This window comes from Lissotriton helveticus, chromosome 1_1 (genome assembly GCF_964261635.1).
Source record: "Lissotriton helveticus chromosome 1_1, aLisHel1.1, whole genome shotgun sequence".
Classification (NCBI taxonomy): domain Eukaryota; kingdom Metazoa; phylum Chordata; class Amphibia; order Caudata; family Salamandridae; genus Lissotriton; species Lissotriton helveticus.
In genome coordinates, this window is record NC_136057.1 from 2,141,069,063 (window position 1) to 2,141,095,932 (window position 26,870).

The following is a 26,870-nucleotide window of genomic DNA, read 5'->3' on the forward strand; positions in this document are numbered from 1 at the left end:
CCCTAAGGGCATGTATGTCTGCCACATGGCACTGTTATTAAATGCAAAAAATTGCTTTTTTTAGGGTTTTCGTAATTTACCACCAACTTGTAGTTGGTGGTAAATAACGAATCCTTACAGGTGAAAAGCACTCACTTGAGTGCTTCCTACATTTCAGATTCGGTAATTTAGCGAATCGGTATTTAAGAATTCGGTAATTTACCGAATTCTTAAATACAGATTCGGTAAATTACCGAATCTGAAATGTAGCCACCTACATACATACAGCCAGATTCATCAAGCTAAATTGCACTCGCAAAGGGCAAGATTCTCAGTATCTTGCCTTTTGCGAGTGCAATTTTTGCATTTGGGATTCATCATCCCAAATGCAAAATTCGCTATTAAAGAATTTGCACATTTGCGAAGAATTGCATTTAAGGAATCTCTATTTGAGATTCCTTAAATGCAATTCCTGAATCATTTTAAAATTGCGAAATCGCAATTTTGGGCCGCAATTTACCGAGAGGTCAGACCTCGTGGTAAATAGCAAAACCTTAGAAAAATGCATTTAAATGCATTTTTCTAAGTTGCATGTTACACACACACATGTCCTTTGGACATGTGTGTGCGCAACACCAATGTATGTTACATTTCAGGGGTGCTACAGGGTGTCCTTTGGACACCCCTGCACCCTTGAAATCGCATCCTTATTTGCGATTAGCTAATTGCTAATCGCAAATAAGGAATAACTCCCCATTCATTCCTATGGGCCTGTAGGCCCACAGGAATGCATGGGGAGTTATTCCTTATTTGCGATTAGCAATTTGCTAATCGCAAATAAGGAATCTGTAGGAATCGCAATTTATTTAGCAATTCCTACATGAATCCCGTTTTGCAAGTCCTTAATAGCGATTCCTTATAAATCGCTATTAAAGACTCGCAAAACGGGTCTATGATGAATCTGGCAGCAAATGCCTAATACCGGCCGGTAACGGCCGAAATTCGGTCATTTCGGCCGTTACCAACCGGTATTAGGGTTCCTACATCTGGCCCTTAGAGTGGTGTTCATTTAGCTTTAGAGAGCACTTAAGAGCTTTACAGACATCATTTGTATTGCAGTTGGAAAATATGAAACATGAGGTCCCGTGCTTATAACAGTGTGGTTCATGCGAGTGTTAGGTGGAGTTTACCAGCTTGCTTACCTAAACTAGAATTATAGTACAGATGTAGGTTCAATCAGAGATTTAAACACATTTTCAGTTCAGTTTTCAGTTCGCAGACTCTGGATGTCGAGATCATTAAAAAACGTACTTCTACGTTGATGCTTTTCAACGTAAAAAAAAATAAATCGCAGAGCTGCAAAAAGATGTTATCGGTACTAAAACAAGAAGCACAGAATTACACAAAAAGTGGAACAACGGTAAAAACCTTTAAATCATATCAACAGCACGGCATGCGATCTTTCGAAAAGCAGGTTTACAGTTCGTAATTCTGAGAACTTGGAAGGAAGGTATTTCACAGTTCTCTTGTTTTGCCCACTTCAACCTAATTTCAGACGCAATGAAATCAGTTAAACTGCCATTAAGCAAGTATCCTTTTTTGCAATCTCAGTCATACCACGAGGAAAAAGAAGACGACTTTCCCCACAACGGTGATCACCACAAATCTGCACATGCACTACTGGCTGCTCTGCACACTCGTTTTAGTCACATATTCTCTGTAAAAAAGGCGGGAGGTCAACAAATGTACATAAACCTTCAAGTTACATAATGAAACTAACAGGTTAATGTACTAAACAAGAGACCAAACTAGTATTTGCTTGTTCTGCAAAGCACAGGATGATTAAAAAATTGTTTCAATGACACCCTTCAAGGGTTTTTTCTCTTCATGCAAGGTGTCGGTCACTTTGTCTTAAAAAAATTAAAACAAGCATTGGCATAACCAATAGGTCTCGCTTTTGGGACCTTCTAAGTATTTAGTTATGCAGCACAATTTCCTTGGTGCAACCACATCAACTGTTGCGTGGCTAAACACTTATAAGGTCCCAAAGGCGAGACCTATTGGCTATGCCAATGCTTGGTGTGGTTGTGTGTGTGGTTGTGTGTGTGTGCGTGTGCGTGTGCGTGTGGCTGTGTGTGTGTGGCTGTGTGTGTGTGGCTGGGTGGGTGTGGTTGGGTGTGTGTGGTTGGGTGTGTGTGGTTGGGTGTGTGGTTGTGTTTGGTTGTGTGGGTGTGTGTGTGTGTGTGTGTGTGTGTCTGTGTGTGTGTCTGTGTGTGTGTGGCTGTGTGTGTGTGGCTGTGTGTGTGTGGTTGTGTGTATTTAGTGTGACCATAGCTCAAACATTTCTTTTACAGTCGGTATTTGTACATAAATAATTATCGACACTTGAAATGACCAATGATTGGGGAAGACTGATTTGTGAATACAGCTATTCTTTCCACACTTCTGGAGCTTTTGAATTCTTCTATAAAGACAGGGATAGTGCCCCTGGCCTGGAAACATGCCATGGTTCGGGCACTATTGAAGAAAACCACCTTAGATCCGGCCAATTTGAATAACTACCGCCCGATCTCATTGCTTCCCTGGACCACCAAAATCCTAGAGAAACATATCAACATTCCGCTGACTGAGTTTCTCGAGCGTAACCATCTGCTTGACATCTCCCAGACGGGCTTCCGCCCTAAACATGGGACAGAAACCGCCTTGTTAGCAGTGACAGAGGAGACAAGGCGGATCTTGGATCGGGGAGGATCAGTGGCAGTGATCCTCCTCGATCTGAGCGCCGCCTTTGATACGGTAAACCACAAAATCCTCATAAACCGTCTCTCCGATCTGGGAATTTCAGGAGAAGCCTTGGGCTGGTTTAAGTCCTTCTTGAGCGATCGCACCTTTCAGGTGTTTGAAAGCTCGGCCATTTCTTCAAGCAGGCCTCTGGGCTGTGGGGTGCCGCAGGGCTCTTCGTTAACCCCCACGCTTTTTAATGAATATATGAGGCCACTGGCTGGGATTGTCCGTCCGCATGGCGTTAACATCATTACATATGCGGACGATACCCAGCTAGTGGTCTCTATTGTGCAGGGGAATGACGGTCAGCCACAGACCAACCTAATAACATGCTTGGAGGAAGTCAAGAGCTGGATGACGGGGTCTTGTCTGAAGCTCAACAATGACAAAACGGAGCTCATGCTACTTGGCCCTGCGGCACCCACCACCTTGGAGCTGCTGTGGCCTCTGAGCATGGGTGCCCCTCCCACTCCCAGAGATAATATAAAAAGTCTGGGAGTGTGGCTGGACAAATCGCTGACTTTCAACACACAGGCAACCAAGGTATCGGCTGTCTGCGTTGGCCTCCTTAGGACGATCAAAGAAATCCTCCCTCTTCTTCCCTTTGAGGCCAAGCAGATAGTGATACAAGGTTTAATTCAATCACGCCTCGACTTCAGCAATTCCCTGTACCTCGGGGCTCCGGAGTACAGTCTGCAAAAATTACAGCGAACACAAAACTGTGCAGCCCGCACTTTGCTGGGAGTCTCTCGTAGAGTTTCGATAAAATCTGGCCTAAGAACTCTGCATTGGCTCCCCATCAGGGACAGAATTAAGTTTAAAACATTGTGTATAGCCCACCAAGCCTTTTGGAAAACTGGCCCAGAAATTAATCACTCCCTGATTCTACCCTACCAACCTAATAAAGCGCTTCGCTCATCTAATGCCTTTTTGGCTAAAGTCCCTAGGATTCAGAGGGCTAGAGCAGGAGGCCGCTCTTTTGCCTATAATGCTTCCAATCTATGGAATGCCCTTCCCTACCACCTAAGAAGCAATTCCAATCTGATGAGCTTTCGTAAGCTGCTCAAAACCTTTCTGTTTCATTAATCTCTGACCTTCCCTGGGTCTTCTATTTGGAAGACTCTGTTCCAGTTATAGCGCCTGGATGCCTCAGGGCAGCTGTTGCGCTCAATAAAAATGCTTTCAATTCAATTCAACACATATTTGTTGGATTTTCTGATGAGAGAACTCCTCAAATCACCATCTTACAAATGTTTTGACCACGCTTATAAGCGAACAAAGGTTTGAAGGAAGAGCGAAATAGATCTTGCCCCATATGCCAATGTTTGGCCACATTTTTTTTAATGTCATTACTAACAAAACTCTGGGTGCTTACGTAGACAGATTCTCTTAATTAATGTTTTTAAGCTTTGTGTGTAACAAGCTGTTCTCCATGGAATGCATAATGTCCTTTTCTTGCCTGTTTGAGAAGGCTTAACGGGTAAACCTTCTGGACTTATCCTGTGTAGACAATAGCTGGAAAAATAAGTCTTCCTTCTTGGCACAGTTCCTTCTTACATGCAGCAACTGGACGAGTTGATAAAAGTTGTTATAATGCTCTAATATCTCTTTGACTGCAACATCACCAAACCGATGGTGCGTCATGATTTACTCTGGGTCATAACATCACTGCTCCTGACTGTACTCAACAGAACCATGTATGAGAAGTGTTTCTTAAGTTTTCTCCCTGAATCTCTTAATTCCCTACAGTCACTACATTGCCATTCAAGGGTGCATGTATGAATGCAGTCTGTTGATTTCCCAAATTATGACATACCCTTTTGCCACGTGGGGGGCCCTGACCGACCCATATATGAAAAGTGTCTATTTACTCCCCAGGTTAGAGCAAATGAAGTCCTGGATGGACCATATAAAATTATGTATAAACGGTGTTCACTATTTTTCACAGCATCCTAGAACATCAGTGAGTAGGCTTTCCTGGTGGGCTGGTAGGGTGGAGACCGGTTTTACTAGGAGGCGGGGGTGGACTGTTTTGTTGCTGGGGCTGGCTGGCCTTTTTCCTGCCTGCAGCGCTTCAGCACTTTATAAATGAACCATGAAAAACAAATCATTTTAAAACGTGCTCAGTCAGACCCCACTCGCTTAAAAAACATTTGTGTTGCATATGGTTGGGTCCTGATTCCTGCCTCCTGCAGGGTCACCTGATCGAGTGCGGACATTCAGGGCTTTAGAGGAGGGTGTGTGCAGTTGGTTGGCTCAGTTTAGAACATTAAACTACACCACTTCATTGAGTGGCAATTGTTAGAAGTGATATATTCTAAAAATGAGCTCAGGAAATCAGCACCTAGATACCCAATCGGGTGATTAGCTGTGTTTTATAACTCATGATTGGTTGAGAAACATTTATGCCCCCACCACCACAGCACCGACAACAATGCTATTAATGAACCAAAATGAAAGACAGCTTTGTTTTGCGTGGCTTAGAGTGTTGCTTTAGTTGGAGAAACATTACAGCCTTTTGCTTTTATGCAGCGCACACGATAACTGATGTATTTGAAGTAGCTGCCATGATGTAGGAAAAAGAGGCACTGCGAAAAAAGCAATTGCCTAGGATCACAATGTGGACAAGAAGAAGCCAGGATTAATGCATGGTTTCCTATTTTAACGTTGTGCAACTCAGTCACTACGTGAACAAATCTTTCTCTCTGCCATTCTAGAGGAAAGCATAATGCTTTGTGTTTAATTCTGTGCACTGTGGTAAATACAACCAGGCCAAGCATGTTTCATAAGGATTGGTGCTGGTAGTGTTTGTGGAGGGTGATGTTTTAATGCAGAAGCTAAAATGAAAACGAGAGCACATACCCTCGTTTAGAATACTGAGACTTTGGCTATGTGTAGCTGGAAGTCTTTATTCATGATCATCCGTTATTAATTGAATTCATTCTAGGGTGACCAGATTTTGAAAACCAAAATCCGGGACATTTAGCAAACATATAAGAAGTACTAAAATGTTACATCAGCCCAGGGGCACATAATACCTTAATGACAGCGTTCCTCATAATAGAAATACAGACAAGGAGGCACTACGGGAATAAATTAAATGGAATGTTTAAACCTAGGTTCACACACTTTTAATTAAATTGCTTCCAGATAAGAGGTGCTAACTTGCCCTTCCCCGGAGCACATAGAAACGTGCCTCCCCTTTTTTAAAGTCTACCCACTCTGAAAAACCAGGACATGTGCAAAATGTACTGAAATCTGCTGGTACAAAGGGTGAAAAAACAGGACTGTCCTGGCAAATCCGGAAAGCCCAGTCACCCGAATGTATCCACCCACTCTTCACCATCCAACTATTAATTCACTGGGCCATGCAGCCCTATCTCCAGTCTCTATCCAGCCAATGATCGGAAAGCATCTGTAATCAAAGTCGTGTTGTAAAATGTCTCATATTTGCATTTTTTTTAACTCTTGGTGGAGAATCCTGTATAGGGGTATACATGGTACAATAAAACAGTCAAGAAAAGAAATAATGATGATGGTGCAAATTCGACTGTTTCCCACACCTTCCTGTCATAAGCACAGCCAAAAGTCTGTCACAAAATAGGTGAAAAGAATGCAACATCAAATCTCTTCCCACAAGGGACCACAATACGAAAAACAGACTTTACCAACCAAGCAGCAGAGTGGCTGGTCATGGGCACAACTAGAAAGCGACCTGACGACTCATTAATGGTAAAAATGAACGATACAAAATAATATGACATAACATATTAACTCAAGTGCTACTGTGTATTGCAGGAATATCAATGAGCACTTGTCGGACAACCCCTTGTCCTGACTTTTAAAACAATTTTTTCGGCAAAGCTATATTATTAAACATAACCTAATGCTGAAATGAAATTTATTCACGCCTCTATGTTAAGGTGAACATGTATTCTATACTTACAAGGCGTTTCAGTGAACCGCAGCCTAGCATGGATGGCTCGTTGTTGATGTTTTAACGGATGTCATCTGTTCAACACTTCCGGGTCGTCTACCGCCGGGTCTCAAAGGAGAAAGTGTACGGGCAGTCGCTCAGCAGTTATGTTATATTATGTTAACAAGATTTTATATAGCGTTTGTACACCCAGAGGTTTCATGGCGCTGGCTAACAGATGCTTTGGTGGTTGGAAAGTTAGGCATGAGCCTGAGTGAACAACCAGGTTTTAAGCTGTCTCCTGAATATTAGGAGATTGGTGCAGGAGCGGATTTCCAAGGGAAGGGAGTTCCATAGTTTGGAGGCAAGGGTGGCAAACCTGCGTCCTCCCTGGCATTGGAGCTTGTAAGTGGGGATAATCAGGAGATTTTGGTTGGCAGACCGGAGGTTACGAGAGGGAGTGTATCTAGGCAGAAGATTATTGATGAATTGGGGGCTGCGAGCATGGAGGGACTTGAAGATGATGCAGGCCGTTTTAAATGTAACTCGTTGGGTGATGGGGAGCCAGTGAAGTTGTTTGGTGCCTTGCTGACTGCCAGTGTGGCAGCCGATGAATCAGTCTGGCGGCCTGGTTTTGGACCATCTGGAGTCGCTTACTGAGTGCGAGAGGGAGACCCAGATAGATAGAATTAGCGTAATCCAGGTGTGACAGTACGAGAGCTATCACCACCTGGATCAAGTCTGGCTGGGTTAGCATCCTGCTGATCTTCCTGATCCTGCGAAGCTGGAAGAAGCAGGAGGACACTACCGTGCTTACTTGGGTTTTCAGTGACAGATCTATGTCAATGAACACCCCCAGGCTTTTGACCGAGGTGGAGGGAGTAGGAGGGGAGCCAAGTTCTGGAGGCCAATAGTGTGGGCCCCAGAATAATTGACTTTTGCCATTGAGGACTAGTTCGGTCTTGCCGGGGTTTAATTTCAGCTGGTTAGAGTCCATCCATTGACGGATGTGTAGCATAGTGCTCTGGAACTGCTGTATGGATTCAGGGGAGTTCTCAATGGTAAAAATGAGTTGAAGATCGTCAGCATAGTTGAATGTGACGGCCTTGAATGTTTTGAGCGACTGAATCAGGGGGACCATATATAGGTTGAACAAGAGGGGAGACAGCGAGGAACCCTGAGGGACCCCGCAGGAGGAGTGGAGTTTGGGGGCTGAGAAGGGAGCTAGGCAGACAGCTTGGGTGCGGTCACTAAGAATGTACCTGATCCATCTGTGGGCTGAGTTACAGATGCCGGCCTGTTTGACACGGTCGAGGAGAATGTTGTGATCGACCGTGTCAAACGCTGCCGAGAGGTCCAGTAGGACCAGGGCCTGTGGGATTCCTCTGTCAGCATTATTGTGGAGAGAGTCCATGACGGCAGTGATGACTGTCTCGGTGGAATGGGCGGGTCGAAATCCAGCTTGATAGGGATCCAGAAAATTGGCTTGCTCGATAAAGTTCGAGACGTGGGTGGTTACGTGAGCCTCTAGAACCTTTGCTAAATAGGGAAGGAGGGCGATCGGCCTATAGTTGGAGAGGATTGAGGGGTCTGCCCCTGGTTTTTTAAGAGGGATACAATGACTGCCTCTTTGAAGATTTTAGGGACCACGCCTTGGGACAGTGATGCATTGAGGAAGGTCAGGATCGGAGGGGATAGTGACAAGAATATATTTTTTAGGATATAAGGAGGGCAACAGTCTCTGGGGGAACCAGCTTTTACCCTGGTAAGAAGGGCTTGTAAGGAATGTGCATCAAGAGGTGGAAAATGATCAAGGGAGCAGGTGCTAGGGGCACATCCGGGGGAGATAGGTTTAAGATCCCTGTCAGGGATGCTGGCTTTGATGGTGGTGATTTTATCGAGGAAATATTTATTGAGAGAATTACACAGGTCTTGAGTGACCAAAGGTTTGGGCAGGATTCTCTCTGAATTGGAGAGCGTATTGACAATAGCGCGAATGTCCTTGGATTTGTTTTCTGAGTGTTCTATAACACTGCAGTGGGCGGGACTGGTATATTGTAGTTTACCTGGGATTGGATCATCTCAGCCAATCCCAAGGCGTCGCAGCATTCCGATGTTGTAATTGGTTGTGAAGTATACAGGAGTCTCTGTCCAGGCAATCCCCTAATAGGACGTCAGTGAGTACCCCGCCCTTTTGAACTGGCGGCTGGAGCAGTTTTAAAATGGATGGGTTGTGTCGGATGAGAGTGGGTTGCTGATACAGCGGTAATCGCATCCTGTTTCAGCCCGGTCAGCCCCGGCTGGTGCCGCCCGAGTATTTGGCTAGAACATAGGATGGAAAGAGAATGTACACAAGTGAGGCGGAGCAGGGCTAGTCTAGCGTAGTCGGAGTGAGTGAAGTGTGGGCTCAAAATCACGGGGTCTTCCTCGGCAGCCCGTTGGAGGAAGACGGATACAACGACTAACAGCCAGCCCTCTTTATTTATTTGTTATGCTTTTTTATACAGTGCGGACATTACCCAAAGGTGTTAGAGCGATTTACATTAAAACAGGTTTTATTACGAGATATACGTTCCTATCCTTGATCATACACTTAGTTGTAGAAGAGAAAATTAAGGAAGTGATTTGTATTTGAATGACATTTTAACAATTAAAACAAGCATCGGCCATGAAAGTAATCGAGATCACGATCGCTGTGAAAGCGAAAGTGATCGCGATGACGGTCTAAAACACACAAGGCATGCGCCCGTAAGCGCGTGTGACTGTTGCGCGTTCTAGCAAGCTGGTCGCCGCTTTGGGAGCACTTCCCATAGCAGCTTCTAAATGTCTCTCCATGCAGCGCATGCGCGCTGACTCAGCGAGACCTAAAAAACGGCAATGGCACAGCTCCGTGTCATTATAGTCCCGCATATTTGACCATAAAAAACACAAATTTATAAATAACGGGGTTGATTCATTTTGCAGCAGCTGTGGTATTTTGGTTTCAGCATCATATATCTATCCTTTTGTATGATGGTCTTATCTGATATAAGGTATTTAACGTTTATTCAAGAACCTAAATCTAGTCAACATTACATACCATGATAATATATTATGCAGCGTAATCACAATTAGCAAATTTTTAAATGAAAAGTATAAACAAATTAGATACTCTATAATAATATCGCACAGCAGTTTACAATTATAAAATTGCAGATTAAAAATAGGTTTGGTGAAGTCACATTCAGTGACTCGCGTTAACTAAAAACTGTTTGCCTCACACAAAGAAATCAAGGTGAGAAGAAATTAAAAAAAATAATATTGCATAGAAGTGTTCACGGTAATTCATGAGTGCCAAATCTGCACCAGAACAAATCATGGGTTCTCATGAGGGCAATGTTTAAATATATATCGAATCTTGCTGTATAGTCTGTATGTAACAAGATTGACATTGCCACTTTGCCCACAATGCAGAGTACAATCCATCAGAAGATGGCCCACCTCTATACAGCTTTCCTCTTCTTCGCTCTCACATAACCCACGAAGAATTGGCCATCCACTTGGACCTCGTTTGTGTGGTCAAGGAAGAACAACAACACTCTTTTTTTGGTCCAGTTGGTTAAGCTACTCCTCTTCTTTAGAGGCATGTGGCGGAGCGTAAAAAGTAGGCAGAGAGATGGCCTGGCCTACATGAAAGGGAGTGACGACGACTATTGGAAGAAAGGAAGCTCTGCTTCATAGAACCAGCTTGTCTGGGTAGATTTTCAGAAATGGAGGCTTGGATGACAAAGACTGAAGCACACTGACACGCCGGGCAGCTGTTATCAGCACTAGGAAGGCAGTCTTCATGGTAAGGAGCCTGAGAGGACAGTTGTACAAGGGCTCAAAGGGATAACACATAAAGATCACCTGGACAAGATTAAGGTCTCACTGAGGAATGATAAAGTGAGAAGGGGGAAACATATGTTGTAAACCTTTCAAAGGTATAGAAGAGGCCTGACCTCCATTTAAGACGAAAAGCATCTCGGAGTGAGAGCCGCCTTGAAAACTCGAGCGCACAGAACTGCTAAGATTGCGTGTTCTTGACGGTGGCAAACCGATCTAACCAGGCTCGGGAATCCCCACTGTTGAAGGAGATGTTGCCCCACCTCTGGATGTAGACTCCATTTGTGATCCACTAAGTATCATCTCCTGAGTTTGTCTGCACTGCGGTTCAAAGAACCCGCCAGGTGTTGAACCACAAGAGAAATGCCCTTACCTTCCAGCCATATCCAGTGAAGCACGGCCTATTGACATTGGGTCTACGACCCAACCCCGCCCTGCTTGATGCAGTACCACATGGTGGCAGTGTTGTCCTTGAACACCTGTACTAGCCCTTCCCTTGATGGAGGGTAGAAAGGCTTTTAATGCCAGCTGGATCGGCCGGAGCTCCAGAGGGTTGATGTGTAAACCAGATTCCACCGGAGACCAGAGGCCTCTGATTTCCACAACTCCCAGATGCATCTGCCTCCACTGTTATATCTGGTTTAGGAAGGGAGAGGGGTCTGTCACTGACCCAATCACAGTTTGTTAACCACCACTGCAGATCTTGTTCAGTACCCTCAGAGATCTGGTCCTTGTCGGAGAGATTTCCCTGATGCTGCACCCACTGGAACTTCAGATCCCACTGCTGAGCCTGCATATGCCAGCGGGCATGTGTCAATAGCAGCATGCAGGAGATCATGAGGCACAGCAGCCTCAGAGTAAGTTTCACCAATATTCAGGAAAGAGGCCGAAACTCTGGTATCATAGCATGAACATTCTGGACTCGATGTTCGGGAGGATAGGCCTAAAACTGCACCATGTCCAGAACAGCTCAGATGAAAGGGAGCATCTGAGAGGGAGTCAGCTGTGACTTCAGCACATTGATAATGAACCACAGCAAATGCAGGAGGTCCGCCGTAGTCTAGAGGTGGGAGATGACAGCCTGAGGTAAGCCCGCCTTAGCCAGTCATCGAGATAGGGAAGACTGGCAACCTCATCTCCACAGATGACCTGCAACCACTGCCATCACCTTGGTGAACACCAATGGGGCGCCTGTAAGGCCCAAAGGGAGCACAGTGAACTGAAAGTGCTTGTGGCCTACTGTGAACCGCAGGGAACGCCTGTATGCAGGCAGGACGGGGCGTGGAAATATGCGTCCTACAATTCCAATGTTACCATCCAGTCTCCCGGGTCCAGGTCATACAAGATCTGAGCAAGTGTGAGCATTTTGAATTTCTACTTCTTGAGGAAAGAATTGAGAGGGCACAGAACTAATATAGAATGAAGGCCTCCATCCTTCTTGAGGACCTGAAAGTAGGAAGAACAACAACCACATTCTACTTTGGCGTCGACACCCTCTTGATGGCTCCCTTGGCCAAGAGAGCAGTGAATTCCTGGGAGAGAAAACAAAGGTGGTTCTCCTCCATTCTGTGGCAATCAGGTGGCATGGTTAGTCTATAAGAGGAGGGAGTAGCCCCACCAGACAATCTGCAAAACCTATTGGTTTGATGTTATAGACCGCCAGTAGTGTGGTGATTGCAGATTCTGCCACCCACTGTAGGCCCATGATAAGGGGGCAGACTAAAAGGGCTTGGGGCCTGCGGCTGCTGGGGGTTGGTGGACTGGCCCAACCCCTGACTGCCCGATACACGAGGTCTGTGGGTACTGCATCCTAGAACACACAGAGGCTGGAAAACGTATGTGGAGGCTGGGCAGGTACAGACACGGCTAGAAACTCCTTCCGTGGCCACAAAAGGAGCGAAAGGCAGGCTGGGGGTGGTGTGGGTCCATGGAAAAGCCCAAAGACCTGGCCGTAGCTCTGCTGTCCTTAAAGCGCTCCAGCACTGAATCTGCCTGGTCTCCGAAGAAACAGGAGCTATCAAAGGGCATGTCCATAAGTGATGGTAGGACAGAGAAGTCAGTTGTCCTCAGCCAGGTGTGACGTCAAAAGGCAACTGTTGATGAAAGACCTCTGCCCAGCGAGTCTGTGGTGACCAGTCCACAACGTATGGTAAACTTGGCTGCACCTCTCCTGCCTGGGAGAGGGCAGCATCTCTCCTGCCTGGGAGAGGATGGCCCAGGCCTCCTTTGGGACCGACTGCAGCACCTGCGCAACCGTGTTCCACAGAGCACAGGAGTAGTGTCCTAAAAGGCATGCATTGTTCACCAACCGCAATGCCAGGCTGGAGAAAGAAATCATCTTTTGCCCTAAGGTGCCCAGCCTCTTGGACTCCCTATCTAGTGGTGCGGAAAGGAAAGCACCATGGGAAGTGGAAGCTTGGCCCACAAAGCTCTCTGGGGTAGGGTGTGCATAAGGAAATTTGGGTCCTCTAGAGCGGGGTGGTGGCGACGGTCAATTGTCCTGTTCATAGGACCCCCTGTGCTGGGCTTGGACCAGGACCCAAGCAGGATGTCAGTAAGGGCTTCATTCAAGGGGAGAAGCAGTTCTGAGGTGGACACTCCTGGCTAAAGCACCTCAGTCAAGGCTTAAGTCTGGAGTGCCACAGAGGGCAGGCTAAGGTCAGGGTCCTCGGTAATCCTCCTGACCACCATTGCAAAGGACGCTGACCTCTCCATAGTCATGGTAGGGGGGGTAAAACATGCCAGTATCTGCAGAAGTGTCAAGTCATCTGGTTTCCGCCAAATCCACACACCAGTCCACATTAAGGTCGTAGGGCTGGTATTCTTCAGGGTCAAGTGACCCCACTCAATCCTCAAAGAGTCCTAGCAGAGAAGAATAGGGCTCAGGCTTTTGTTCTGAAGTCATGGCTCCAGTCGGCATCGGGCAATGCCCATCCAGCTCTGTGTCGGGGTTCAGAATGGGGATGGCGCCGCTGGCAGCGTCAGCATTGGGATCGGGTCGGGGAAGGTCGAGGTTGCACGACCGGCGCTGATCCAGATCCATTTGTAGATCCAAGGGGCCCAACTAATGCTGGGGCTGGAACCAAAGGCCACTCCCAAATCAGTTGGGCCCGAAGGTGTACCAGAGAGAATGGGCCGCTCAAACATGAGGGGCATAGCCTCATAAAACTTCTTAAGTAGAGGAGTGGTTGCGGCGGCTACCAGAAACTCAGGGAAGGGCAGAGCCAACCCATGCGCTGGCTCAATCGCGGCCCCATGCCTCGAATGCCAACGCTCCATCATCTAGTTGGCCAACTGACGAGGTAAAGTCAAAGACTTCTTTGACTTCTTGCTCTTAGTCTTACAGTGGGACTTACCTGAGTGGCCCAAAGACTTCGAGTGCAACAAAGATTTCGGGCTATGCGACCGTTCCCGGGAATTTCCTTTCGACTGGGATCGAGATTTTCGGGGCGACGCACGTTGGTCCACCAGGAGCTTGAGGGCTCGCTCTTTCAAGGCTTTTGGTTCAAGGTGGGGTAATCGGAGCAGACCTTCGTATCGTGGGCACGCTGGAGGCACCAAAGGCTTACAAGATGCAGGTCAGTCACCAAAATCGGTTGGTGACAGGCGCTGCAGGGCTTGAAGATGGCCTTCTGAGATGACATTCCTTCCACACCAAGAGAAGATTGAAGGGAAAACAAAGTGAAAAATGTTTAGTCAAAAACAGACTAGTAGGTAGCTCTCTCCGGATCTGCGCTGGCTGGCGTGGAAAGAAAATGACTGATGTCAGCACGCTGGGGTAGAGATTATATAGGCACCGTACAAATCACATCCGGTGCAGACGACGCAACATAAAGTCAACTGAAGTCACCTACTGGTGAGAAGGGGTACAGCTTACGAAAGCATTGAGTTGAGTATGCAGTCTGAACCCTGGGGATAATTCTAAGGTAAGGAATCTGTGGTTAGATAGCTCTAGCAGATATACGAAGGTTCCACGATCGAAACCTGGGAGAGAACCAACTTAAGTTTTAGTGTGGCTTTCAAAGTGGTGGGAATAGTCATATGGAGCCTTCCTCATTTTCAATTTCTTTTTGTTGTGAACTTCGTAACGGGAATGGTTTTGAATATTCCAAGGTTTTCAAACACGAAAAATCTGTGGTAAACAGTATTCACAAAAATTGAGAGGGTATTTTTCCAGTGCTTATAACAAATATGGCTATGTCCTTCCTTCCCTTGTTCATTCCTGTTCCTTCCTTCTTTCCAGTTCCTAATTCCTTTTGCTTTACCTATTTTATTTTCAAAACAAACTTTATTCAGTGGTACATCATAGGCAGACGGCCAACACATCAATGAAGACATTACCGTTTGACATAGTGTACCAGATTGCTTTATCTATTTCTTGCATTTGCTCTTACTAACAACGTATAATTTCTTCCCTCACCTCCCTTGGCCATCCCACTTACAAGCAGTTAATCTCCTTCGAGCAGTTTAACTCCAACCCATGTCACAAATGTGCTTGGTTTGGGATACGTTTCTATCTTATTAATATTTTATTGAAGCAAATAAAAGACTGACTGTAAATATTTAACACACAATCTTGCTTCTCTATTCTTAAGGAACATGCCAATGACTAACTGAGGTTTGTAACTTTAATTGTAGGATGGATCAGTCATAGGATTTCCAGTTAAACAAGTCAGCGAAAAACTAAGAACTTAGGGCCTAGTTCTGGAACAAAGCGATAAATATGTTTCTTCAGTGTTACTGTATTTTTGGAGGACATTACCAACTTTCTTGGACGTCACAAAGAATTCTATGATAACTCCCGGGAAGCTGCGGCTTTCACAGCTTCCCAGGTGTGTACACTTACATAAAAATGTACTTATTTGGAAAAGTAGCAAGTATATGTTTCAAACTGAATTAATGTAAGGCATCAATGCATCTGCCGTACGTTTTTGTGTTCAATCAATATATTAGTTTTACACGGTACTGGAAGAAATGAAACCATATATGACTGAACATGTTCACCACTCACCTCATGCTTTAGCTCCTCTATCTGGTCCTTCAACTCTCTTATGTACTGGTTGGAGTCAGAGTTATTTAGCTGCCCCTGAAATTTCCCTTCTTCTTTCTGTATAGAGGAAAATGCCACGTTAGACAGTCAAAAAGTGGTTTTACAATTTTTTAGATAAAGTATTATTTAGTGTGTGGTTCACATTCTCAAGTACTACCATGCAATTACATAAATCTGGTAAAAATACTACACAATTTGACACAAAGAGTTGTAACTGTACAGCGCCCAAAAAAATATGCGCCTTCTTGAGACACCAATGAAGTGCTCTCTCTCAACAGTTATAACTAACCTTGTGTAGAAACTGTTATCTCAGGCTAAGAACAAAAGCTTAATTTTCAGATCTGAATGTCTAGAACTGCAGTATACAGTAGAACCACTCCGTTCCAAAAACTAACGCACAAGTTACTTACCTTCGGTAACGATATATCCTTAAAAAACAGTAGTTAGTGTTAGATTCCTTACCTTAGAATATCCCCAGGCGTCAGACTGGATCCGGAAAGTTTTCGTCCGCAATACCCTTGCGGGTCAATAGGCATCGTCTGCGGCTCCGCGTCCCTCGTCGGCATCGTGATCGCCAGGATGACGTTGTCGGAGTACTTAAAGACACCGCCCTCACGCGCTGACTACCGTTCTGTACACAGCTTTCCGCACCAGGAACGCAGAGCCATGCAAGAAACCGACACTGGTGCCATGAAACTAGGTCCCTCAAAGGGAGATACCTTAACCCTAGATATCGGTTCGCAGAACGGGGAGGATGGGTGGGGCGGTAAGGAATCTAACACTAACTACTGTTTCTTACCGATATATCGTTCCCAAAGGTAAGTAACTTGTGCATCTGAATGAAACAGGTTAGTGTTAGATTCCTTACCTTAGAATAGATACCCCAGCAATACAAACCCCAGTGGTGGGTCTGCAAACCAAGATCACACCAGAAAGTCCTGGAGAACGGAACGGCCGAAAAAGTCATCTCTCTGGACTTGGCTGTCCAGGCAGTAGTGCCTAGCAAACGTGTGCAGCGAGGCCCACAAAGCTGCCTAACAGATGTCCTGCAAGGGGACTCCCAGACCCAAGGCAGTAGTAGCCTGCTGTGGCTTGAGTGGAATGGGCGCGCAGCCCCACAAGAGGCTCCTTTTTCGCAAAGGAGTAACAAACCTTGATGCACAAAACGACCCACCAAGAGATGGTCCGCTTGTGCACCGCCCGTCCCTTCTTAGCGCCCATGTAACCAACAAAGAGCTGGTCGTCCACCTAGAACTGTCGTGTGCGGACTAGATAGAAGGAAAGCGCATGTTTTGGGTCCAGATGGTGGAGCCTCTCTTCCTCTTTCGAGGGATGCGGAAAGAAGGTGGGCAAGGTGATGCACTGCCCAATATGTAAGGCTGTAACCACCTTGGGGAGGAAAGAAGGACGAGTCCTCAGAACAACCTTGTCCGGATGGACAGAGAGGAAAGGAGGCTTAGAAGACAGAGCCTGGAGCTCACTCACTCTCCTGGCAGAGTTGATGGCAACCAGGAATGCAGTTTTAAGAGTCAGAAGATGAAGAGGACAGCTATGAAGTAGCTCAAAGGGAGCGCACATCAGATAAGTCAGTACAAGGTTCAAGTCCCACTGAGGCATCACGAAAGGAACAGGAGGGTGTGTGATGCCTTTCAAGAATCTATTTACAACGGGGGACTTGAAAAGAGAAGGCTGATCAGGAAGCCTTAAGAAGGCTGAAATGGCAGAGAGATAGCCTTTGATAGTGCCCAGAGCGGAGCCCTGCTGGGCAAGAGAAAGAACAAAGAGGGGAACCTCTGAAAGGGTTGCAGAAAGTGGATGCACAGCCGTTGCTGTGCACCATGCCACAAATTTGTTCCACCTGCAGGCGTATACCGTATTTTTGGAGGAAAGCCTGGCTGCCAGAATCACGTCACAGACTTCAGGAGGCAAGTCAAATGGCATCAACTGCCGCCGTTCAATCTCCACGCATGTAGGTGGAGACTGGACAGGTTCGGGTGGAGGACCGTCCCCTGCTGCAGCGACAGAAGGTCCTCCTGAAGAGGCAGACAAATCGGGGGATCGACTGACATGCTGAGTAGCTCGGGATGCCAGTATCTTCGTGCCCAGTCCGGAGCGACAAGGATGACTTGGGCCCGGTCTTGCCTGATGATCTTCAGCACTCAAGGCAGAAGTGGTATAGGCGGAAAGGTGTACAACAGACAGCAACTCCACTTGCGACGAAAAGCATTTCTGAGCGAGTGCCGCCTTGGAAATTCCAACGCGCAGAACTGATGACATTGCGTGTTCTCTTCGGTGGCGAATAGATCTAACCAAGGCTCTCCCCACAGCTAAAAGAGACATTGCGCCACGTCGGAGTTCAGACGCCATTCATGATCCATCATGCACCGGCGGCTGAGTTCGTCCGCCCCGGCGTTCAGGGAACCTGCCTGGTGTTGAACCACCAGGGTGACGCCCTGGTGTTCCAGCCATGTCCAGAGGCGCAGAGCCTCATGACAAAGGGTCCACGACCCCAACCTGCTCTGTTTGTTGCAGTACCACATAGTGGTTGTGTTGTCCGTGAACACCTGCACTACACTTCCCCGGACAGAGGGAAGGAAGGCCTTAAGTGCAAGTCGGATCGCCGGCAGCTCCAGAAGGTTGATTTGGAGCCGGGACTCCGCCGGAGACCTGAGGCCTCTGATCTCCGCCTCTCCCATGTGGACCCCCCATCTCAGGAGGGACGCATCCGTCATGACTACGTGCTCCGGTTGGGGAAAGGAGAGGGGTCTGCTGCGGACCCAATCGCGGTTCTTCAGCCACCACTGCAACTGACTCGCAGTACCCTCTGAGATCAGGACATGGTCGGACAGGTTGCCTTGATGCTGTGCCCACTGAAACTTCACGTTCCACTGCAGAGCCCGCACCCGCCACCTGGTGTGATGCACCAGTAGGATGCAGGAGGCCATCAGCCCCAGCATCAACCTGACCGAAACTCGGGATAAAGGCTGAAAGATCGGAATCAGAGCCTGATTATCCCGAACCCGCTGCTCGGGAGGATAAACCCGAAACTGTGCCGAGTCCAGAACCGCTCCGATGAAAAGGAGCTTCTGAGAGTGGCACAGGTGTGACTTCGTCACGTTGATGGAGAACCCTAGCGAGTGCAGGAGGTCGGCCGTAGTCTGGAGGTGGGAGACTACTGTCTGGGGCGAGCCAGCCTTCAACAACCAGTCGTCGAGATAGGGGAAGACTAAAACCCCTGATCTGCGCAGATGAGCTGCGACCACCGCCATCACTTTCGTGAACACCCGAGGGGCACTGGTGAGGTCAAAGGGGGGCTCGGTAAACTGAAAGTGCTCGTGGCCTACCGTGAACCGCAGTTAGCACCGGTGGGCCGTCAGGACGGGGATGTGGAAATACGCGTCCTGCAAATCCAACGCTACCATCCAGTCTCCAGGGTCTAGGGCAGCCAGGACCTGAGCCAAAGTCAGCATCTTGAACTTCTCCTTCCGGAGGAAGCCGTTGACGCTCTGGAGGTCCAAGATAGGGCGTAGGCCTCCTTTGTCCTTCTTGGGTACCAGAAAGTAGTAGGAGTAGCAACCACGTCTTACTTTGTCGTGTATTTCTATAGGTTCTGAATCAGTCCCCCTATTCCTGACCCTATTCTGGTTAAACTAACTATCAAGTTAACTAACAGTCAGCCCATGAGGCAAGAAAACCCCCATGATGCAGATACCGTTATCTGACGCAGTCACACTACGGCACAGGAACGTGTTATCTGATTAGGTCATAACGCTTGAGATCTAATTAGACAAGCGACATTCCTCCAGCCCCTGATAAGGCATACGACGTTCTCATAACAAATCAAACCTATGACAACCTGGATAATCCGTGCGGCCATTGTTTTGATTTCACAGAGAACTTTAGTAAAGAATGTGCTAACGAGCAAGTCGTATGACATCTTTATTGACGTACCTATGTCCATCCTTACGTCAATCTCGGCACCTTTAAGGTATAAATATTGCCGACCTTGCCCTATGCAAACACACGCGTGGTTGCCGAAGCCGAGAGCAGAAGCAGACCCCGCTGGCAGCAGCCCCGCCTTCCTGACGCGCTGAGAGACGCGCTGCTATCTCAAGCCGAGAGACCCAGCACCGGCGCTTTCGGGCAGCCCTCGCAGGCAGCCTGGAATATCGAGAGCAGAGAAAGAGATACCATTCCTCATCCATCCTAACTTCCAGGTACAGAACTGAATAACCCCTCACAGAGAATTCTTTAGTTATTCACTTGGCAAAAACAAACTTAACTTAAACTGTAACTTTCTATTCCCGCCCACGCATTAGACTTAGGTCAGGTACACGGGGTAGGCGTATTTAGAAACACCAGTTGAGTACGTTTAGTCAAATGTATATGTGTATGTAAATATATTTTAATCATTTTAAACATCATATGGCTCAGAAACCATATCAATGTTTTTACAGTATTATTTTATACTATTGCTTCTAATGTATGCACTTTACTTAACTATAAGTATTGCAATAATATCGATCCATTTCTCTTGTACGAGAAAAGAGACTGATCAATAAATAACACCTTTTTATTGAACACGCCCATCTCTTCCTTTTCTCTACATTCTGATGAGACTAAGAATGCACGTACTGACTGAGTAAAATAATTGCCTTGTGCTCACACGACTCTTGAGATTGACTCTTGATTAGGGGAGAGCAAAGTCGTCATGTTCTATGGTTGTCAGAAACTAAATCCCTTCTTGTCTAATCAGGGGAGTTAATTCCTTCCTTGAACATTCGAGAAAGTTTCTAGCGAACTCTGAGCTTAGCTGGCAAACCCAAAAATTAAGTCTAGTATCGACAGTAGTAGACCTAGTTAACGTCTGGCCTAGGCCTTTACTGCTGTAGGTATTATTCCAATGCGCAGAGCCTATTGGGAAAATAGGAGCTACACTACATGGCGCCCAACGCGTTTGGAAAGGGCGATAAAACTAACGTAAGACATTTAGAGTAACTCAGTCGTGCTTTCTCACTCAGACCCCTTTTCCCAAATACTCCAAAGACGTCTGGAGTGGGTGAAAGGTTATATCCTCCAAAACCTCGCAGGAGGGAACTCCTATGTATGGTTCTTGGTATAGTCAACGTTGAAGGATAAAAACAGTTCCAAAATATTGTGCATCTAATCTCTGTTTCCATAAGAAACCTGATCTGCAAATAAACATAATACCATCCTGTCGGTAAAATGACAGACAGTGATGAAGAAAGAGAGGCAGTTAGATTAGCAACTGAACTCGCAGATGCTGATGCTACCATGCAAGCAGCAGACCCGAATATAACACTCATTCCGGTCATTAAAAGGAGATCTATAACCTTAAAACTTATAGAAAATGGACTGACACCTAGAGGTGGCACAGTCATATTCGTAATCGAGGCACACGAATATCGGCAGACAGAGGTATACTATTCATGGATACATTTTCCAGCAGCAAATGCTGTAACAAAGTACTTCCACTATTACAAAGTAGAGGAACCTCCTGAAACATACACTCCTTTCGAGGAGGTGGAAGTACCACTCAAATTCCAAGAGCATTTGCTCTTATTTGATGGCGCCCTAAAACACAATAATCACATTACAAGGCTCGGTCCTTTAGGAAGACCAGGAGCAACGTGGCCGGTCTTGGCCGGATACACACCACACCCAGACATCGAAAGAATGCCTGCAGCAGAGCTGTTAATACAGCTAAAACAACTACTAAAAATTCATAGACAATTAGTTCAGTATGTAATGCGGACTTCAACAATTCAGCCAGCGATTAAACTTCCACAGCTGACCCCTCACCAGGGGAACACAAATAAAATTACACCTCAGAACATCCAATCCTGCCTAGGTAAAGTTCCAGCTAAACGGGAACAGATACCATTCTGGTTGGCACAGAAAATCACCCAAATAGAGGCGGTGTTTCCTGACACCACCCCGCTGGAAAAACACAGGATTCTGACTATATGTCTCCCAATGGGAATCGCACCACACATTGAGGACTGTGACACTTGGGGTACAGTCTTTGCTTCCATCTACACAAAAACGCACGGTGTTCCATCCATTTCGGTAATACCAGATGTGCTAAAACAAATTCAAGATGAATACGGTCCAGAACCTGCTTTAACTCTTGGTATGAAATTACTAAAAGACTTCAAGCAGGTCTCGGCTATATTATTAGCCAACATAAAAGGTGAAGCAGCAAACGTGGCGATCCGCCAGAGGTTAAAAGAGACAGATATAGCAGACCAACCAGCTGAAATTGCCAGAATCATAGAAAAATCCTATGAAGAACTAGGCAGAGATAGTCTAGGTGGAATACCAGTAAAACCGCAACTGACTACAAGTCCAGAAAAAATATTTTTTAATAATAATAATTCACCAAAAAAGAACTGGGATGGAAATAAACAATCCAATCCTAAAGAAAAGAAATTCCAGTCCAGAAGAAGGTCTCCTAGGCGAAGAGAGAAATCTCCAAACCAAAGACAGAGGTCACCGCAGAGTGACCCCTCTGGGAATAGATATAACCTTAGAAATAGGGATAATATTAAAAAACCTGATAGATATCAAGACATTGATACACGTCCCTCTCAATCTTTTCAGAATTCCTCGCAGAAATCGGAAAGAAGAGGACGATCAGAAGAGCACGCCAAGTCCAAAGACAAGGAACCTGCTCAGCTAAAAAAGAAATTACAATTTCCAAAAAAGAAGGTAGCCAGTATCAAGGTAGTTAACAATGCCGAGAATACTGAGGACACAACTGAAAAACGGAGAATGGGCTCAGACAATGCTAGACAGCGCAGCAGAGGTGAGCATAGCTCGCAAAGTCCTTATGAATCATCTGGAGACAGTGGACACGAATGAATACCTTCAAGTGGAAACTGCAGACACCAGAGTTAGCAAGCCCCACAAGATATACGAAATAACATTACGTATAGAGGGAGATAAGACTAGGAAAATTAGGGGACTATTTTGGGATAACCTGTCCAAAGGCTATGACATCCTTCTAGCTGAAAAAGACTGATCACCAGAGTTTGTCAGGGAATGCCCTCATGGCGAAGAAGTAATTATGCCTGCCTTCTCGAATCAAATACCGATTCATAAAAAATATACACTTGCTAGAAAGTGGGCAGTGGCCTTAGCACCTGCTTTATATAAGAATCATGCAGGATGGGATGAGGATTCTCCTCCTCACAAAATCCAGTTAAAATCACAACCTACTGCACAAAGGCAGTACCCAATTAAGCAAGAAGCTAAAAAACAAGTAAATGAAATACTAGATCAGCTAGAATACCAGGGGGTGATTGAAACTTGCACCTCACAAATGAACAATCCTTTGTTTCCGGTCTCCAAACCAGACAATTCATATCGTCTAGTTTTGGATTACCGACACCTTAACACATGTTGCAAAACCTTTGCAGTGCAAAACTCACACAGTGCTGCACTAATGAATAACATAGTGCGCAAAAAATACAAAACAACCTTGTACATCTCCAATGGATTCTTTTGTCAAAACATAGCACCAGAGAGCAGATATTTAACTGCATTCTCAGTAAATGGCACTCAAAAACAATTCTGTCGGTTAGCCCAGGGGTACAAGTACAGCCCGGGGGTATTCTCAGCGAGAGTAACAGAATTACTACAACTATATGATGATGAAGCATTATCTTATGTCGATGGCATTTACTTAACAGATGATGACTTGGAGACTCACTTGAAAAGAGTGAACACCATAATACTTGGGTTCGCTGCAGAGGGTTACAAATTCAACTTTAAAAAATCCAGAATTGCCCATCTGACAGTCGTGTACGTAGGATATGAATTATCAAGCATAGCATGGTTGACAATTTTCTAAAAATCTAAAATATGAAAAGACGTATCCTCTGCCAATCGACATTCTGTCTCTACGACATTACGCCTGTGTAATCTATACAGACGGACATGCTCAACCCTCCGTTTGGGGAGAACATGCATACAATCCCACATGTGAGATTACAAAAGAAGTGTGGCGCGGAGGTAAACTAAGACCTCTATTAACAAAATCACACTCAGTAGAAACTAATTCAGAACAACAAACTGAAATAATAGCATTAAAAATGGCGCTAGATAATGCGGATCGCGAATTCCCGACACTTATAGTGTCAGATTCATATTACTGCGTCAAATCATATAACAGCGATTTGCAGACATGGATTCAGAACGGTTACAAAGATGACACAGATGCACCAATAAAGCAGAGACTGCTCTGGGAACAAATAGCTCTTTTACAAAAAGAACTACCAAAGACTCACGTGACTCACTCACTGAGTCATCAACGTGATGGCGTTCACGTTGTAGGGAATTCATTGGCTGAAACAGCCGCAGCGGCAGCCACTAAATCGGCTCCCGTAGATCGAAAAAAGCGTACATTAAAATACATTGACGGTGAAACATGGCTGGCGGTGAAAACGTCATCAAAAGGCGACTGCTCAGCGTTACCGATCAACTATCCACTCAATTACACATACATAATCGATGCAAACTCCGTCTCTTTTGCTCGAATCCCTGGAGTGGGGGATAGAGTGATTCCAAACATGGACAGGAGACACTTGTTAGTCGCAGACGCACATATGGGTGAGGGTCTTGGACACCTCAAACTAAAAGATTCTCTGGAAGATTTACAATCACGGTACTGGTGGCCAGGCATGAGCCTACATCATACCATGTTTGTAAAAAACTGCCCAAACTGCAACAGAAATCGCAGTGGGGAGAGAAAAAATAAAATACGGTGGAATCTGACTGCAGATAATATCACCAGTAAAAAGAATGGCTTGCGATTAACATATACAGGCTAGTTTCCACTTATAATGTAGATCCACAGCACTCGGCTGACGTCCGGACTGTTATACAAAGATTTGCGAGTCTAAATGGCATATACGCTAAGAGCATGCTACGTTCGACCATTGTTTTCACTCAGGCAATCCAGCCTGGGGGGGAAACATGGCCGAATGAGCACAGCCCAGCGGGAATCTTCTCACTTCCTTCCTGAGGGTACTGGATGGTGTAAAGAAAAAACCAAGGCAGAAAGCAATCTATAATGGAAAGGATATTAGGTTCGGGAGCTGGGTGGGTCAAACATCTAATAAGTGTCCAACGTAGTCTAAATAACTTGCCAAGAAATTCTCTGAAGGGATTCAGTCCGTACGAATTATTATTCGGAACTAGGATGTTGATCTCTGACCTTGATAGTCAGACTTCAGTGGTAATAGAAAAAACCTTTGATGTCAAAGACCGTTTGGCTATTTTGCAGGACTTAAACAAAACAAGAAAAGACCTGAGCAACATACAGTTGAAACAACAGCCAACAACCACTGAAAAATCACCACCTGTCCCAGCAAGACCTGTCTGGATTCCAAAAGTCGGGGATCTAGTCAGGGAGAAGATCGCGGTAAAGAAGGAATTTGGGCCTTCTTACAGAAAAGCAGTTCCTGTCTTGTCTGTCAACCGGACAAGATCAGTTGTACTACCGCCACTTGCTGGAAAAAAGGAGAACCGAGTTGTATCCATCGACCTGGTAAAACCACAACATGTGGCCGATAACAAACAGTAGGCCAAGTGGACTCCCAATAAGTAGCAGAACACCAAGGTTTGCTACCAGTACAGAGGTCCTAACAAAGAGGCTCATCACATTCGAAACGCCTACAGAAGAACAACAAGGACTATGCAACACTGCAATAGAACTAAGACCTCTGAAAACCCAAATAAAAACATTTAGCAGCGACACACCAATCTACAATGAAGTACCAAGTGACAATGCAAGAAACAAAAATCCTGAAGCAATTGGAACAATTGACAGAACTGCATCCGGGTACTTCATCAACTTCGATGATTCCTCTGAAGGCTTCAGTGAATCAAAGACACAGCCATCATCAAAATCCTTTAAAGACAAAGCGAAGGAACTTTTGAAACAACTGAAAGAAACATATCTGGTTTCTCCATGGATTGAATTTTGGGTGGGTTTTGGTGCATTTATCCTCATACTTTGGCTCATCATGGTATTTACTTTGGGACGCTTCATTGAGGGAAAATATGCTAAAATGGACACAGCAAGTCAGAACATCAACTTGGTCCTCAAACCACACACATCTTCACACGTCGAGAAAAGAGAACTTTCTTCAGAACTTTCTTCAGCCAACTTCACAGCCAATCCTATACCTGGTGGGGTAGCCTGGGACAACACTGACTATGAAATTTATGGTCCGGTCGAGATCCTGAAATATCCACACCAAATCAAGATCTCCTTGAGTGATTTTGCAAAACCAAACTCATTTGCTGATGATTGGGACTTCGAAAGTATTAACAACATGATGTCTGACTTAGTAATGTCTGCTAAATTTACAAAACATGATTATTTGCAAGGTTCTACAAATTATGATAGTATGTATTGCTATAACCATTATGGTAACCATTTTTTGCATAAATCTGCACAACCTAGAAATGTTTTAAATTATAATCAATGGGAACATTGTACTACACCTCCAAAAGGGAGCTCTAGAACCGTGTATGACAAATATTCATATTTTTCAGGTTTTAACACAAGTAATGCTGAAACATTTTATTTTAAATTGTCAAACAAGACAGGGATGAAAACCATGATAACCAACACAAAATTGATATATTTAGATTCATTCTTCGAAAAAATGAATACTTTTGGATTTGATTATTGGGACAAAAATGTTGATTTAAAAAGTGTTTGGGGTACAAAAGAATGGCAAGTACAGGGTTTAGAAGCTTTGTTAAGAGCCTGCATGATCCCAGAACAAATGATATTTTTAAATGACACTGTTCAACAAACCACCTGTCTTGGCTTAGCCAAAATCAAAGATTTAAATAACCCGTCTATTCCAAAGCCAACAATGTTTAGCAATAGCTCTGATACAGATGAAGAGATAGACGTAAACCATATATTAAACCAAAACAGAACACATCCTGATTGGAAACAATGGTTGATCTGGCCCACAGATACAAATCACTGTCAAGATAGATACCTGAATAAAACACAGGGTTTTAAAATGACCAGGCCAGACCCTAGATATCCCCAAAGACATCACCCAGGGATAATAACAACCTACAGTGTGGGCAAATTATGCCTTCAATGGCTACAGACTTCCACACTGCCTGAAATTAAGCAACACCTAACTTTACTTACTGATGGTGCTGACTTGCGTGATTTCATACTGGGACCACGCAAACAGCGTCAAAACCGTTTCATAGCAG

The 26,870-nt window shown here is 45.3% G+C and overlaps 1 protein-coding gene across 5 annotated transcripts in view; it reads right to left on the reverse strand.

The window, feature by feature from the left end:
* The window catches only part of EVI5 (ecotropic viral integration site 5), a 936,315-nt gene that overhangs the window by 126,709 nt on the left and 782,736 nt on the right, over window positions 1–26,870 (reverse strand). For all 5 annotated transcript variants that reach the window (XM_078646330.1, XM_078646331.1, XM_078646332.1 and 2 more), the window contains one exon: window positions 15,555–15,650. In XM_078646330.1, coding sequence (XP_078502456.1) covers window positions 15,555–15,650 — 96 coding nt within the window. The remainder of the gene's footprint in view (window positions 1–15,554; window positions 15,651–26,870) is intronic.